Below are 17963 nucleotides of genomic sequence, written 5' to 3'. Positions count from 1 at the left end.
TAAAAGAGAGAGAAAGGGGGTGAATTCTACTTTGTACCCTGCATTTTTAATTCTCAGCACTTACCTGTGGTTTTCCAAAAGAATAAAGAAAAATCTAATGAAAGTTTCATTTGGTTGCCACTTTACTGGTGTATCATGTCACTGTATACAATAAAAGGAAATGATGTGCTGTCCAAAACAAGCATTTATCTCGTACGACTTTGGGCTGTGGGACACACAAAATTACTTCCTGGCCTCAAGATAACGATTTCCTGCATTTAATGATGTTTATTCATGACTGACAATGTGTGTACATCAGTTGTTGTGTTATTTTTGCTTTCACATATTTTTCAGCCCAGTTTCTTGTAAAGACTATTGTTTATTTTCTATTGTTTGTTATCTATTCTGCAACAGGCAGGTGGCTTCAGTTGAACACACTACTGGGAGAGTTCTGTAACAAATCTGTGACCTACTCAAATACTAATAGTAGCACTAATGTTCTTCTTATGAGGACTTAATGTTGATCATTACTCGGTGATGCTTTGTTTCTTATTGCTATGAGAGAGCATAACAATACAGCTTTGTGAACCCGATTTACTTGGTGCTGTACTATTTTTACAGTGTACTTACCTCTGATCTAACTATTGTTTGTTGGAATCAACTGTTGTCCTATAGTTTTACTGGAAGTGTTAGCTTACTGCAGAGCTACACGCACAGGCTGTGTGTTAAAGAGAATGTACAGTATAACAGGAAATTGAAAATCAACCTCATATCCTTGCTGTTCTCAGTATAATTAGTTCATGTTGTTATCAGTGGAAGTAAGACAATAACACACATTACATCATGTCCCTAAACTGGTGATTTCCAAGGAAGCACCAGAAGAAACAGCTGCTTTGTGGCCATGTGAACTGCTGTAAATTCTCTTTATATGCAGTCATTTACTTTTATAGAGCATTTAGAGCAATAAATGGAGGGCATGGTGTTATCATTACCAACACAGTAATGTGCAAGTATTACTTAAAGCTTAATTAGTAGTGTAGCTTAATTACTTAAAGAGCACAACACACAACCTATCTTGATTTTATTAGTTATGTATTTCTGAATGCAATGCAGAAACACAAGTAATATATTGTCTAAATGAAACTGCATAAATGCAAAACTCTGATGGAGACGTGGCTAGGATTGCTGGTGGAACAAATCACAGACTAGCAGCTAAATGGCACGGTTTATAGTGTCAAAGAGCAATGGGGTTATGACAGTTGAGATGCCAAAAATAGGTCCAGTGACTTTTTTATTCCACAAATGAAGGCTATGACTGAAAGGAAGGATGAGGGCAGCCAAAATAAAAATCATTATACATTTGATTGAGACCGTGCGTGCTACTGTAGTTGTGATTAGATAACACACTGGTTTAGAAAAACCCTTCATTAAACATTGCAGACACAACAACACTGAAGAAATGCATTGTGGGTTCAAACACTGTGCTTAGCTCATGACCTTATGTTTACCTCCATTTGGATTAACGGTTCAATTCTGACACCAGTTTTGCAAAATACGGCGTCATCTTCCCAGACTGTGTTTTTTTCCCAGGGCTGAGCTGTTTTTCCTCTCATGCACAAGAAAGCTTATCTTAACCATCAGCTGTGAAATACTGAGTGCCCCAATCTGCTGCTTTCAGTTCAGAACCACAGTTCTGTATGCGAGAGTGAGAGCCTTTGTGATTTCAGATCCTGAGAGAGAAAGAGCTGTCAAGACTTTGCCAGGATTAATGGATATTAGCACAAGAAGTTTTACAGAAAGCAGGAAACACCACAGGAAATGCATGAGAGGGTGTGTAATGCCATTTCTGATGACTGCCCATGTGGCACCCGCATTATGTACAGTATACTGATGTGGTGGGAAAATAGTGGGAGCTTTTGTACGTTTAGCATAAAAATTGGATTCTGAATAATGAGAAATCTGAGAAATAGTTTAGAAATAGTTACAAGACACCAAGATTACAGTTAAGAACACTCAACCAAACACCCAAGACAAAAGAAGAGGGAGTTGTCTCTTCCAAATAAAAAGATTACATTTTAATTTGGACAGAAATCAACTAATTCAATATGCATTATCTTTGTATGCATGTTAGTGTTATTTCTTGTTTCAAATTGTGGAGCCCAAGTTACAGAAATTTTAATATGCCAACAATACTGTATCTCATGATAAAGTGAGTGTTGTGATATGTGGGGTTGATCAGCTAATGTTTTACAAATCCACTACTGTATATACATATAGTTTATCCTTCCATATGGGTCCATTACCATGTACTTTATACACAAAACAACAAAAGCAAAAGATTAGATGATAAATTTAAGGTTTGTGTGAAAAAATATGATTTGCAGCTTTATGTTAAAAGTCAGTGATGTAAGAGGAGCACAGACACACCTGTAGCCATACAATCCTTTAGCATCTGCCATTCAATAGAGAACATGTCTACAGATCACTATCGGCTCTCGGGGGAGAAATGCATCATGTCTGGTGTCCCTCCTTTTCTTCTGCTTTTAAACATCTTCATTACCTCATCACCTGGTGTTGAGTTTTCCAGAAATGGTGACGTCATCTGTCTAGTTGCAAGGGTGATCCACGGGAACTTATTCACAGAAATGCTCTTCAACTTCAATCTAAAATCTTTTCAGTAATTTAAATGATTGAAAACTATAAATGCTCTCTATAGAATTCAATCTATATAAAATGTTGGTAAATTATGACTGAGACTTGTTTTATATATATTGTAGATACTGTGTATTACAAAAGAAGCTGAGATGATCTGTGTAACCCAGATCATGCTTATACAGGAGGCAGTTCTCACAGGGTTAGGAAAAGTCACCAAGTTGCAAATTGATCACTCTGAATTGTAGGGTTGATGTTTCTCTCTTTCTTGTACTGTAAACTCACTCCACAGCAGAAACCCAAACTTACAACATAGTTCTTTAAAAAAGCATTTCACATTGCAGCTAATGTGGACCTTGTTAAACCATGGCAGGTCCCTTGTAACTGATATCTTTATGTGTTCATTTTAACACATAAGTTAAACACTGAGTCCGACTGTGCTCCTCTTTTCCCGTAGCTAACCCCGTATGACCTGCTGCTCAGTTTCCCAGAAACCTGATCTACTGCTACCTACAAACCTTGACTTCAAATCCATCCCTCATGCTCTTGCTTCATCTTTCTCCTGTCATCTATTGTGTGTTGGTAGTATCGTATTTGAGTCAGAGGGGAGTGCTTAGATCCACCCTGTCAAGACCCGCTCAGCTGAAGGAATGTGAGCGGCAGATGAGGGGGTCTGTTGAAAATGGGAACCTGTTTTCCTCATCAGCCACAACCAACCTTGAGAGGGCAATCAGGGGACGTCTAGGTCATCAAACCTCAAGAGCCTCTGGCTCACCTCAGACAAACTTTGGATTCATCTGCCACAAAGGGAGCAGTGTTTGGAGCTTTAAACAAGAGCCATTGTTATGAAGCTGCAAATGTGAGAAAGTGTGTGAAAACTTTCAATCTGAAGATTTGGTGGCAGAGGGAGTGTCAAAGGCTATGTGTGTGTGCAATGGGGATATATTAGAACAGAGAATTTCACTTAATTATGAATAAAAATGTATGTTTTATAGCAGTATTTAAAATGTCAAATCACAAAAAGCATTTCCACAAAAACATTTACTTATGAGGTAAAAGTTCTTGCATGAATGTTCTAAAAGGTGCCAGAGTGTCACTGGTAGGTTCAAATTCACCTTCCTTCCTTCCTAATTTATAGATAGTGGCCAGATGGAACTAGGCTGTTGCTTTGCTAAAGTTAGCTATGCAATTAGTTCATACACTAATTAGCTGTGAGAGGAGCAGAGGCGCACCAGATTTCCCCTGTGTCTAAAACCTGTTTCCCAGCCTAAATCACAGTAAATGAGGTCCTGGCAGTAACAGCAGGAAAAAATTAAAAAAGAAAACACATTTCCTTTAATCTTTCTTGTGATTTACTGAATGATATTTAGGCATTTTAAATGGTTTGAACAAACAAAATAAAGGGGGGGGGCTATTTTGTTGAGCCACTCACAATTCATCAACAAATACAACTGATGACAAGGGGATGCACGTAGACATTGCTCTGGGGTCACAGAACAAAGTTTGGAAACCACTAACAGTTCATTTCAAAATGTACCAAAGCTTCTCATCTTACAATATCCATATGAAATACATCTACTGTGTTTAGTGAATAATCAAAGTATGACACAGGTGCACTGGAATTTTAATTTTATTTGCTCTCATGCTTTGTCTCTTGCTCAACTCTGCTTGGATAAAATGTGGTTTCACTCAGGGCCAGTGGCTCCTGAAAAGCCCATATGTTTTGCTGATACAGCTAGCCAAGCATAACACTTCATTGGAAAGAAAAAGTAATGTTCAATGAGTGTTGCTTCAAACTGTGGGTGTGTGTGAGCTCATGTGTGTACTGAGGTGAAACTGCAGGTCCAAGAATATGGACAATTAAAGCTGTTTTGAGGGAGTGCAGTGGCGGCATCACACATCAAGTACAATGAAGGTCCAAAAACAGAGGGCTCTGAGATGATGAGCAGATCAATGCCATATGCACTGCTTATCATGAACAGAGCTGCATATGCCACTTGACAGACACTCTGGACACATTAATGTGCAAGAGTTATGAGAGGGTTACACTGATACATTCTGCCTTAAATTACAACCTTTTAATTTGTAAAAAGGACACAGCAGGCTTGTCATTGCAAGTCTTCAGTCAGGATCACCACTGTTTTAGGGCCCAGTCTGCAGTGGATCATGAAGTAAGACAGTTTTTAGGCTCTACTTATGGTAAAGCAGCCAACCAACACAATTGATACCAGTAAGATGAGTCATGTTTAGTTTCTTTCAACAGCTGCCAATATGAAAATAAATAACATTTTTCCACAATCTGGGTGTGTTCTTCCAGACAAATGTGGAGGCGAGTATTTAAACTTCCCATCTGACTCAAACAACTTGGTTCTTAAGAACTGAGTTTTGGTAACAATTCATAATTTGAGTCAGGCATGTTTGTCGACCTGCAGCGGGTCATCACAGGTACATTGGAGCAGAAAACAAAGATACCTTTGTTAAGTGCACAGCTATGGAAGATTTTTATTATGATCTGCGGAAAATAATGAAGTTATGTAATAATATAACATGGATCAATCATGGCTAAGACTAAATGTTTAGAGAGGAACATAGTATTTTACTTACTTTAATTAAACAGTAATAATAATAATAATTTTTGCATCTGTACTTTGTACAGTACTGTGCTGCATTTAGTTTGTTACCTTTGAATTGCCCAATTATTGCCTCCTTGTTCCTCACAGTCTTGTTTTATTCCACTGTACCTGACTTTAAGTACCAGTAAGTATTTCTCTGGTGCCTGATTCAGTCAACAAACCTACAGTGTAAATCCCAGGCTGTATTATAAAGTCTTACCCAAGTTTCTGACCAGTACACAGCGGAGATTTTACATTGTTGTTTCTCTGACAGTAGAGAAGAAATTCCCTGGCATCAAATGAAAGCTTGTTGTAACATTAGCTATTCATGCACTTGTACTCCCCTGGAGGGATGGGATCAGGGATCCCACCCATTTACCAGAAAAAGGCTATGTCTGAAGGAAACTGATCCAGATCTGAGGGACCGGCGTGGAATGCTGTCTTGCTGTTTTTCTTCTACTTTATAAAAAAGCTAGATCTTTTAAATGGAGGTATCTCAAGTAAGTTAACTGAATGCTTGATTAAATATGCCCCCATTTTGAAGGATTTCAACTTTCACTACTTTTTGTTTTGTTTGCTAGTTTTGTTTTTCAAACAAGAGAGAAATGAGACTGAACCAAAACAGTAAAATTGCAGGCTGACACAAAAACAAAGAGCTGAAAGACACTAAAATGCTCCATAGAGCTAAGGAAAACTGCACTGAGTGATAATAATCATCACTCTGAGGGACATTATTGATATAAAAATATCTACTAGTGCAGCTGTAATGTTTTTAAAGCTACAAAATGTAGCTTAAGGTAGCGCTAGCATGAAACTCCAACCCACTCTGCTCCGCCCAGCACTCCCTCTCCCTGCTCCACTATGCTCTACTGTGATCTGATCTGCTCTGCTCTGCCATGCACTGCCCAGCTCTTCAGACATGTCATTATGAAGCTGCAAGAAATAAGAATGCAAAAAAACGTACTGATCAATCAGAAATAATTGAAAATCTCTGAGTAGTTAGAGAGGTCTATCCTGCTCAGACCCTTTTCTAAGCTCATATCTCTGCACTGCTGCCAGTGCGAATCAGTGAGTCTGGGTCACAGGAGGCTTCAAAAGCACCTCCCCACAGTAAGACACATTTTGTAACAGATTTCTACAACAAAAATATTTGGAAGAAGATACATACAGTAGCCTTAATGTATTTTGCAAGGAATCTTCTATTGTCTTTATGTATGAAAGGGACTACATCTTTGACTCTGCTATGTCTTAAGTATTGGCAACAATACCCCTACAGCAGCAGATGGAAACCCATAAATCACAGGCCCTTGCACACCCAGCAGAGCCCATGAATAGTCTGACAATTCTGAGGGTAAAGATGCCCCATGAGTCCCATGGGCCGGCACAACAACATGTGAGCCACTACCTCATAACTCTCCCATTCAGTCAGATGCACAGAGCTTTTTATGCTCTCATGTACTTATGAGTAAATCATTGAGAGGAAGCACTGTCATGAACTTTTCCTTCAACTACGAGCAGTGATGATGGTAGGCTGTCTGAAAGCATTTTGCAGAGGCAAGCCAGATGTCTGGGTGGAGGCTGAGTATATGTGAGACAAAGAAGGAAAGAAATAAGGATACAGACAGGAACAGGGAGGCTGAGACAAAAGCTGTTTCCAAGTAAATGATAAGGCTGTTTTAACCTACATGGAATACACAACAGCTGGATTTGTCCACCCAGTACAGTGCTAGAAAGTGCTGTGGTTTAGAAATCTAAACCAATTGCTGACCTGATATTATCTGTACTGCCTTGATAGTAAACAAATAACCTCCAGGAAGTTTAGTCCCTTTAGTCATATGGTTTTGAATCAAACCAGACCAAATATACTTTTCATATATGTTCTTGTCTGTACTCCTCCAAAACATCCTTTGTAATCAATGCACTATAACACCAAGAAGGAACCACATATAAATGCCAGACCGTGTGAATTAATACATTTAATCCCTTCACTACTGTAAAAAGGGTTCAAGCATGGTCATATCATCCTGGGGGTCAGACAGTTGTTGCAAGTGTGTTTCTGTTAAACCTCCGTGAGTGAATCTATTTTCTGAGGCACCGCTGACACTCATCTGGACCACAACAATGCCCCCTTTCTCCTCTCTGCCTCACGCTTGGCTGGCCTCTTTGAAAGCAGCCCAGGGTGAAATAATCCATACCCCTGAACCCTCACACTGCACTCACATATATAAAAACACACACATGAATACACATGTTGGCACGTATGTTGGAGCTCACTAAGCCTGACTTCTTGTAGAATTTACAAGCATGCACCTGCAACCTTAAGCCTAAAGAAACACCTAACATAATACTTTTAACTAGAAGGGGAAATAAAAGAGTGGAGGCACACAATACACATAATACATGCTCAACCTTGTTCTACAAGAGGACAAATCTTAATCAGAAAACATAGAAATACAACACCGCCTCCACGTGGAGACACTGAAGAAAACACAAACTTTGTTTCATCTCTTTTCCCTACTGTATCAAACTGTGAACAAACACTTATAGCTCCTATTTAACTGAACCTTTAACTTGTAAACATAATACTGACTTCTCTTTGCATGTGTGTGAGGTTTAGCTTGATCAGTTTCACAGTACAGTCTGATGAATGCAGTGCAAAAACTGTATTGTCACCTGTAAAATATTAAACCAGAATGATCTGATGTTGATTAGCCAGTGTTTGAGCACACCATAAAATAAAATACGCTTTAAAACGTAGGCCTGACAGAGAAAGAACAAAGTGTATTAAATATTCAGTTTCTCCAATGAAATCAATATCTGGAAACAACTGCTCTTTGTGTCTTTAGTTGTGTGTTAATCAGTTTAACAGTGTGTACATTACCGTACCTCTTCAAACTCCTGTCGGAAAGAAATATGCAAAATAATACATAAAATGTTAAATGGGCTAGGTTTATCATGGAAAGTCTGAAGATGTCTCTAGGATTTAGGAATTATACAGATGACACCAGCCACACCAACTAAAGATTCTGTGTGTAGCACTGATAAGCAGTAAGCAGCCGTCAGCGATCAGCGTAGTGACATCACGACCATCGTCACAGTTAGTGAGATGGGCAGACCTCAAGATCCGTGGTCTACAGACAGTCTAGCTAATGTTCAGTCTGCATGCTGACACATCCTAAATAACTACAGAAGCAAGTAAGCATTCAACTTCTTGTTTTTGAGATCAGAAATTTTTATTTACTTTTCTTTGTGTTTTGCAGCAGCTTCACTTGTCCATAGTTTTTCAATAATATTATTACCAAATTTTCCCATAACTTGCTCTAAACAAATGTTGCTTTACCTTAATTTTGCTTTGCTTTACTGTAAAACTGATGTGGAAGTTTTTTTTTCAACCTTCTACTGTTTTTCTTCATTATTTACATCTGTCTTGCCAAGTCATTGTTTTATTGGGAATATCTAAGAGATTTTTGACTTTTTTTATATTATGGGTATTTTTTTATCCATAGTACAACTGAAACAAATATATATTCTTTCCTTTGGAGCTATGTTCAACAACTATATTCCTGCTAACTCCTGATTTGTCTGGTCTTTAAAGCCAACACTAAACTTCACTGTCTGCACATGTCATTATTTTTTTCTTTTAGTATTTTTTAATATTATTGATGCAAAATTATACAGCTCCCAAATCAATAATTGCTCTCACGTTCTTTGACTACTGTTCATGTTTACGCTGCATTTAAACCCCCAGATAGAAGCTAGTTTTGCCTCAGCATTCACCTCCTCAAAACAAGTTGTCTTGTTTTGATAAGAGATTGGGGGCGGTGAGGTCACCATTTAGACTCCTTATCTTTACAGCCATTTAAAGGGCTGGTGCCTTTGCTAGCTCTTTAACATGTTGTGATCATGTGGGTTTTCGTCATTGCTTTGGTGTATTCTCTCATGTTACAGTTTCAGTAATAATAGTAATAAAAATTCTGTTACAGCTATAACACATTTAATTTGAAATACCCTTAAAAAAGGTTAATATCAATATAGAAATATAAATTTATATTTAATGTCCCAAAATATTTTTATTTCAAAACATTTCTGACTTGAGATGTTGCATTCTTAATATTTGCCTTTAATTAGATGATATACATGTCACTGGAGCATCTCTTACCAAATAAACATCAGAGGGCATTGTCTCACACACCTTTTGTGCATGACACTCTAGCTGTTTCACTGCAGCAGTGTTGTGCATTGGAGTTATATTCTCAAAATAAGCATGTCCTAAGATGACTGCAGTTAATTACCCAACACATTCACAAGAGTTTGGCACAAACACACAGTGAAAAGCGCATTTTTAAAGCGACACCTGAATAAAAAACAAGACCAAAAGAAAGATGAGATCACAGAGATGCTTATAAGAGCATGCATATCAGTGTCGAGGCCACCCACAGATGAGTTCAGGAGGATGAGGTCAATCTGTCTACCCAGACATCCACAGCGGTGAATAGGTTTGGGAGGAGGGACAAACTGCGTAATCTGATGTCCCGCCCGAGCTTGGTCTGGACTGAGGAGAGTGTTACTTGGGATAGCTGGCCTAACTGTATACAGGATGGCACATGTCAGTGAAAGGGCACCTGCACACATTCACATAACTCTTGCACACACATGTATGAGCCCAAGCAGAATAGTTTAGTCAGTAGTAAACTTTTCACCTCTTGCACAGAGCTTAAACTCCTTACCAGCTGAGAGAGACAAAAAGTGTTGAAGTGGCTCTAGGTGTTTAATATTTCTCAGTCTTTTCTCTAAATATTTGAATTTTTTCTACACTTTGACCTTTTCTGGTCATTCGCTACTAGCTAAATGAATCCTTTTTCTTACAGATATCTATTTTACTGAAGTGTAGTAGCAGGTGACTGAGAGCTGCAACAGGAGGAGGATGGAGACAGAACCAAAGACAGACCCAGAGTCTGAGGTGCCGAACAACGAGGCTAAGACCCCAGACAACAAAGGTCAGGATCTGGAAAACAAGAAAGAGGATCTGGATAACAAAGATGAAGATCTGGACAACATCCTGGTCGAGAGTCTGGACACATCTGAGTTTGAGGGAACAGCTGACCGTCTGGAGCAGCTGATGAAGAGCATGGAAGGGCTTCTGTTGGATGTGGAGCAGCTGCGGAGCCACTGCAGCCACCAGGCCACCGAGCTGTTGCGTGTGGCAGCTGACCTCAAACAGCAACAAGAAGATCTAAAGGCGAGTTACACTGATCTCTCCAGAGAAATGCAGGAGATCATGGATACAGTGGATGACCTATTCAGCACAAAGAGTGCCTTTGAAGACAAAGAAAAACAAGTATAGAAGCTGAACCAGCAGCTCTGAGAGACAGAACATGAGTGACAGACTCAAGTTTTTCAATGTGGAGAAAAACAATACTGTGAGGGGGGAGATTTTGGACTGGGATGTGAGTTTAAGTAAAATTTGGAAGGGATGGGTTTGGGGTGGTGTGTTATGCAAAGGCTTTCATGACTTTGAAATAATATTTTAATGAGATTCTTGAATATAGACTTTTTATTGTGCAGATTGTATGACAGCTACATGCACTGAAATAGAGTTTATAAAATGTATATGCTTAGTTCAAAAAGTTTAATACAATGCAATATACCGATATTACAAATTATAGCCTCAAAAACAACCATAAAGCTTAACCAGCACCTCTTTAGCATAGTTTTAAAAAATTATGAGCTTTACAAAAGTATCTTTTGTTGCTGCGCTTTCAGTCTGGACTGCCATGTTTACACTGCTGTCTTTAACCCTGGTGATAACAAGACCATACAGAGGTACAGCCTGTTGTGTGTGTCAACAAGTTACTCACTGTCTATTCTGCTGCCTCATTTTCCCCTTGCTCACCCACTAACAAATATAAACAAATGGCAGCTATCAGGCATTCTGTGTTGATAGGCTAAAACTAAAGTACTGTATATATATATATATGTATTTTACTCCTGTCAGCCGAATGACTGTCTTCTAGCTTCCAGAATATCAGGAATGTTGCTCTTCACTGATTCCAGGTGGTACATCTCCTATATACTCTTCCCATCCAGGCCAAGCTAAACTGTAGTTTCTCACTAAAATAAACTTAAATATAGCCTTCATGCCATGTGTATCTCCCACTAGCACCTCTACAGTGACCTATTGGTCTGTATTTAGTGGTTTATGGGGTGTGCAAAATGGCAGTCAGTGGTCAGGAATGGGGAACTTCAGGAGATGTTTCAGCCTAGATCACATATTTAGAGTGTATTTTAACTACTTTGTGAACATACTTGCATCAACATTTAAAATGACTGCATGAAACCATTAAATTATGTGTGGTAAAATATTCACTGTTCCATCTTTTTCTTCTTCTTCCTTGCAATGCAATAGACAAAACAATGCTTACATTTCAGTAATAGTCATAAAATGAATAAAGTAAGCAAAAATAGTTGATCCAAAACTTCTAAAACAAAAAAAGGTTTCATGGCCTGAGGGTCTTAAATACAAATAATCTAACCCACAGAAGAAATTACATCTTATGTAGAAAATCAGAAAAGGATTCAAAATCTGTTTCTTTGTGTGGTTGAAATCTGACACTTTATTCTGTGGTGTTGGTGTGTAGAGAGGGCCAGAAGTAGAAATTTGGGTGTGAGTGTCTACCTTCACTTTGGAGGTGCACATCCCTCTGGGCTGCTGGTTGAACTGCTCGCAATTTACTTCAAGAAGGTAAGACAAGATAAGAGAAGACAGAACCTGACCATATTTGTCAGTAGCACGTTTCAGCCATCCAGGGGGAACACTTTGCACATTAAAGGCATGTATTACACTGCATCGAATGGACTAATTGCCCTTTCATCATTTATATTAACTAGATGTGACTTTACTGAAAGCAGGGTTCAGTGTTTTGCCCAAGGACACTTTGACATGTGGACATGTCAGTACTTTAATTCAGATTGAAATCACAAAGAATGTTGAATATGCTATGTCATATGTCATATGTAAAGGAGCTGAACATTTATGACATGTGTCAACATTGATACTGTTTATAGAAACATAGTGCAATGTGCAAGGGATGGTTGGTGGCTAAATGTTCCTGCTTCTATTTTGGTGCTGTCTCTAGCAGGCTTTTAGTGTGTGTTAGTGGTTCGTGGTGGGCTACAGTGTTTAGTGTGAGAGCACTATATATTCCAGCAGCTGAGTGAACAGGGGTTTTGCTTGTTTTTTTCCAGCAGACATGGCCAAATCATGATCTCTGGGGAGAGTTTGGAGCCTATGGGCCCTGCAGCTGCACCTGTGGCAAAGCAATGGCAATGAGAACCAGGAAATGTATCACTTCAAGATAGGACATACAGTGGAGAGGTAGGCTGTTCGGCGGAAAAAACTCTTCTATCAAGACATTTATTGCAGGCCTTCTGACTTTTAATTGAGATTTTTTTCTTTTACTATTTTGGGATTGCCACCACTTGTTCTTTTACTACTCTTCAACTTTTACTTATATAAATATGCCTACTTTCCCCCCCCCCCAGACAATATGTTCCTATATAAACCATTAATAGTTTTAAGGTAGTGTAGTTTAAAGCAAACTTTTATTTCTATGCAAATTTTTATTTAAAGTCCATTATACAACATGAAAAAATATCAACCTACAGCTGATGGGTAAACATACAACTGGATTGTGTGACTTTTGCCAGGTAAAGGAGTCAGCAGAACATGTACTATGTCAGTATCAAGAATATTATTCAGAGATGAAATACTATGAGACAGCTTAAAGCACAGGGAGTAAAACAATTTGATCTCAGGAATTTACTCTGTCATGAAGTTGGGAATTATAATAAATTATCAGTGATTTTGAGAGAATGTTATTATTAGTATTCATAATAATAATAATAATAATTATTATTATTATTAGTAATAGTAGTAGTAAGGTTTCGGGTTCAGACCCCACCCGGGACCTTTCTGTGTTGAGTTTGCATGTTCTCCCCGTGCTTGCTGGGTTCTCTCCGGGTACTCCCGCTTCCTCCCACAGACCAAAGACATGCATCTTAGGTTGATTGGTGTCTCTAAATTGTCCATAGGAGTGCGTGTGTGCGTGTGTGGTTGTTCGTCTATGGGTGCCGGCCGACCCCCGTGACCCCGTTCAGGGATTAAGCGGTAGAAAATGAATGAATGAATGAATAGTAGTAGTAGTAGTAATAATAATAATAATAATAATAATGCAGATAACGCTGGTCAACACTCAAGCATAGTAGGTGGCGGTAATGGACCTTAATGTTAGTATCCACCCGCAATTAAATAAAACGAAGAAGAAGAAGAAGAGGAACCGGAAAGACTTAACACTACATTTCCTCTGAATTTTTTTTTGTGTGCATACATCTCCATCGTATGGCGATTTGACAAGTACTAAACAACGATTTTCTTGCAGTATCATACCTCATTTAAAGAGACAGAATCTTCAGCACAATCATGGTAAGCGTGTGTTGTTTTAATGGCTTCTAAAATACTTGCGGTTTCAGCTATATTAGATTCTGTTAATCTGTCACAGCTAACAAGCTATGAAGCTAATTTTTACTCCTTGTCTAACATTTCTTCTGTTACTTTAAACACCTAACACCATACTTTTAACTTTGGGTCGTAATTAATTTGTTTCTATTTGTTAATTAATGTGTGGGTGAAGTATGCGAATTAACCGTTTACCTATTTTTTGAAACCCCGTGGGTAACTGTAGGGTTTGGATCAGAAACAAAACATCATTCAGACTGCATAATGCAGGGGATTAGGTGTGGCAGAAAATAGCTTACGTTATTTCTTCATTATCTTACAGTCCCACACAATTTTGCTTGTCCAACCAACCAAGAGACCCGAGGGCCGCACATATGCTGACTATGAGTCAGTGAATGAATGTATGGAAGGTGGGTATGAAGCTGTTTAAAAGAGATTTCAGTAATAAATCACAGTGCTGTTCCGTCCTTATATATTTTTTGCAATACTTGTAGGCTAAAATCATCTCTTATTAGCACATGCATGCATATTTAATTGTAGACCTCATATTTTTAAGCAGTGAGTCCCTGTTGTCACTGAGGTCAAACTCATTCAGTGCCTTATTTATCTCATAAATATAAAGAGCTTCTAAAATATAAAGAGCTTCTGACAAGTTACAGTTTAGGATGTGTATGAGGTATTGTGAATGTCTTTTAATGCACTTGTATGTAAAATTATTTTCTATACATGTTTTTATATTTATTTGGGAAGTTTTTAGTTATTGTATGGGATGCATACTGTTACAATTAATACACGATATGCAAACTGCACCTGAACCTGTGACATATGAACTGTAAACCACTCTGTTGAACCACTGAAGTGACCACCGCTGTTGTAAAAAACAATGATCACAGCTACCTAAATTGTTAATTTCCTAGATTTATCAGTTTAGCTTTATAATTTTCTTCTTTCATTTACAATCTCTCTAATCAACCTTATCACCTGGTTGTAAAAGCTTTGTATGATGCACACTCTTGGAAATACTTTTGCTTCTTTTCAGCATGTACCTCTCTTCCAGGTGTTTGCAAAATGTATGAAGAGCATCTGAAGAGGATGAATCCAAACAGTCCCTCCATCACTTACGACATCAGTCAGTTGTTTGACTTTATTGATGACTTGGCAGATCTGAGCTGTCTTATGTAAGTGTGATTTGGCTGGTAAATGCCTATTGATCTCAATAAAAATCAGCCTTGCAACATGTTGAACACCTCCAGTAAAATATATTATTTATTATGCAGGTACAGAGCTGACACCCAAACATACCAACCTTACAACAAAGACTGGATCAAGGAGAAGATATATGTCCTGCTGCGGCATCAGGCTCAACAATCGGCAAAGTAACGGCATCAGTCACAGGTTGTCCCATTACACGCACCTGAAAGGCGTTTACGCTCCATTTTATATTAAATGTGTATATATATATATATCTATGTAAAAAGACATTGCCGATTTGACAAGGGTAGGCTTTCATTTTATACTATAAATTGGGAAAGGACATGGTTTGAAAAATGGGATAAGTCAGACATTTTGAGCTTGAGCCATGTTTCATAGCATAGAGTACGTACTACCAGTCAGTAGTTTGGACACACGTTCTCATTCTCAGAGTTTTGACTGGTAGTGACCAGAGTGGGGTTTAAGGACTGCACTTCAACCAGCAGGCACAGAGAAGGGTCCCTGCTGGTTGAAATGCTACACAGGTTATATAAAATTGTTATAAAAATTTTTTTTGTCAAATATTTAGTAATGTGCTTTGTTTTCCCATAAGCTATGTGACATGATTTTGTAGACCTTAACTAAGCAGTTGGATGTGAACATGCTGGGGATTTTGATATTGGTGATTTATTTTTGAATATGAAATTACTGCAAAATGACTCGCCCATTAATTTAACAGGTTCAAATGGTTTTTCTTTTACATATTTCATCTATTATTGTTACTGTAGCTTACACTCACAATGTAAAATTGTTTTTGTAAACATTTACCTTTTCATTGAACTTTATTTCAACTATCCCTGTTGCTGTTTACTTTGTTTTAAACAAAATAAACTATTGTCATATGACTGGACTCCACTGAGTATACAACCTTTAGCACATGAAATTTTAGATATAAATTGATAGTCCACTAGGACCAACAGATACGTGTCGGATTAGACTACCGGCTGATTATGATGCAGCCTCGCAGGACGGCGAGTTACGTAAAATTTACTGGGCAGGATGAGTGCTCGATTTCTGCTCATCACTATCAGAAACTGAATTTCTACTTGAGTTACTGTACCTTTAAATGTGGCGGGCTGCCCTGTTTTTGCTGTGCTGGAAACCCCGTACTGACTCTGAAGGGACCCAAGATGGCGGAATACTCACGGGGGGGGGGGGGCTAGCAATTATCTGAGCAAGACCTCGGGAATGAATGGCAAATAACATTCTAATGTAAAGCGTAGCCTTTAAATAATTATACGACTACAGTTTGTTGGTTCGCATAAATTTTGGGATGCAGCAATACCAGTAAGGAGAGAGTGATCTCCCCGCGGCCCCGAGCCAGAACATGGCGGAACACTTGGGGAAGAAATAGCGGCTAACGCTAGCTAGCTGGCGTATTATTCAGTTAGAAAGATTGGTCCGGAATAAACACCGTGTCTGTGTCACGCAAGTGCGATATAATGTTATCGGTACACAACTTCATTTGGCTTCATAATGGTGTTTAATGTAGAATATTCAGAGCGTAGGCAGTTAACGTAACCTACTAGCCAGCTAGTTAACTCGTTAGTTTTGCTAGCTAACGTACCTGGCTAAGGTTGCACACAAGGGTTCAAACTACTACTAAGTAGGCAGTGTTGTGGCAGCCATTGGTCGTAGCTTATTCCGAATGTCCCTAACCTAACTCGGCTATAAGATAGGGGTCTGTAATGTTTGTTAGGGTTTATTTTCTCGACTAACACTTTAGCAAACGTCTTTGCCATCCGCATTGAGAATTAGACTGTCATTAACTTGCTGCAATGGTTTGTGTGTTATGTTGCCTCAAACTGTTGAGATAAATCTTCAGGCAGCTTGTCTGAAAACAATCAGACATTGTAGTTAGAACAACAGAGACCTTTCTGGATATTCGTCCAGGTCTTCCACTTGTATGCTACTTCAAATAACTTAGTCTTATTGACCTGTTACACAAGTCAGTACTGGTAGAAGAGAACTGGTGTTTTAAAAAAAAGTGATTTGAAGTTTTGGGGTTACTGGGTGAAACAAACACCCTATAAGAACCAAGAAGGTCCGGAAGGGGGGAGTTGTTTACAGCCAGGATGACGGACACTCGTCGACGAGTCAAAGTCTATACCCTCAATGAGGACAGACAGTGGGATGACCGTGGGACCGGGCACGTCTCCTCGGGTTATGTGGAGCGACTGAAAGGCACGTCTCTACTAGTCCGAGCAGAGAGTGATGGTAAGTTGACAGTCTACAGCCACAGGCATGGCATATGCCTAGGTAGTATTTGTTTGTTATGTTTGAGCACTGTTTCAGTTGCTATGTGATTACTTTATATCAACAAATGCCACTGATTTATCTTAACCAGCTAGGGATATGAATGTCACCCTCATTTGTATACATTTAATACCCTAACCTACCTTCTGAATGAAAGTAAGTTTGATAACACTTGGTGGGCCTTCGTTTTGAACCTGCTAGGTTCCCTGTTGCTGGAGTCCAAAATCAACCCAAACACACCCTACCAGAAACAGCAGGTCAGTACATAGCATGGTGTACTATACCCATGTAGAATATTAATTCCCTTCTCTGTGTACTAATTGTAAATTGGACTTGTTTCCCCCCCCCCAAGGATACATTGATAGTATGGTCAGAGGCTGAAAATTATGATCTGGCACTCAGCTTCCAAGAGAAGGCTGGCTGTGATGAAATCTGGGAGAAAATATGCCAGGTAACTACACTTCTTTTTGCGTGGGTGTGTGTTTGTCTGCTCCATCTGTGAATGCATTTGATATCAAGTGTATTTGTGGTGATAGTTTCTTTAAGTAGCTGCATCCTACATATTCACCTCATTGTTAAGGTGCAGGGAAAGGACCCATCAGTGGACATCACCCAGGATGTGGTGGATGAGTCTGAGGAGGAGCGCTTTGATGACATGTCATCGCCAGGTCTGGAGTTACCGCCCTGTGAACTGAACC

At 38.9% G+C, this 17963-nt stretch overlaps 2 protein-coding genes across 2 annotated transcripts in view; both read left to right on the top strand.

Moving 5' to 3' along the window:
• The first annotated feature begins 13552 nt into the window (after positions 1-13552).
• Positions 13553-15799, top strand: LOC109953176 (enhancer of rudimentary homolog). Its single transcript, XM_020588594.1, has 4 exons — positions 13553-13725; positions 14081-14168; positions 14816-14936; positions 15036-15799. Exons 1-4 carry the CDS (start codon positions 13723-13725, stop codon positions 15136-15138), a joined length of 315 nt encoding a protein of 104 aa, XP_020444250.1. The 5' UTR covers positions 13553-13722; the 3' UTR covers positions 15139-15799.
• A 298-nt stretch (positions 15800-16097) lies between these two features.
• Positions 16098-17963, top strand: part of LOC109952937 (serine/threonine-protein phosphatase 4 regulatory subunit 3-like) — a 13507-nt gene continuing 11641 nt past the window's right edge. Inside the window, 5 exon segments of the mRNA XM_020588265.1 lie at positions 16098-17226; positions 17467-17522; positions 17618-17716; positions 17846-17960; position 17963. The exon segment at position 17963 is cut by the window's right edge and continues 496 nt beyond it. Coding sequence (XP_020443921.1) covers positions 17085-17226; positions 17467-17522; positions 17618-17716; positions 17846-17960; position 17963 — 413 coding nt within the window. The 5' untranslated portion in view covers positions 16098-17084.

Source organism: Monopterus albus, unplaced genomic scaffold (assembly GCF_001952655.1).
Source record: "Monopterus albus unplaced genomic scaffold, M_albus_1.0 scaffold9.1, whole genome shotgun sequence".
NCBI lineage: Eukaryota > Metazoa > Chordata > Actinopteri > Synbranchiformes > Synbranchidae > Monopterus > Monopterus albus.
This window is presented reverse-complemented; position numbering and strand designations above follow the sequence as displayed.

Excerpts from the sequence above, each read along its gene's own strand:
- LOC109953176 (XM_020588594.1), top strand. Across the intron at positions 14,169-14,815 it reads AGTGAATGAATGTATGGAAG|GTGTTTGCAAAATGTATGAA; the intron begins GTGGGTATGAAG and ends CCTCTCTTCCAG. Across the intron at positions 14,937-15,035 it reads GCAGATCTGAGCTGTCTTAT|GTACAGAGCTGACACCCAAA; the intron begins GTAAGTGTGATT and ends TTTATTATGCAG.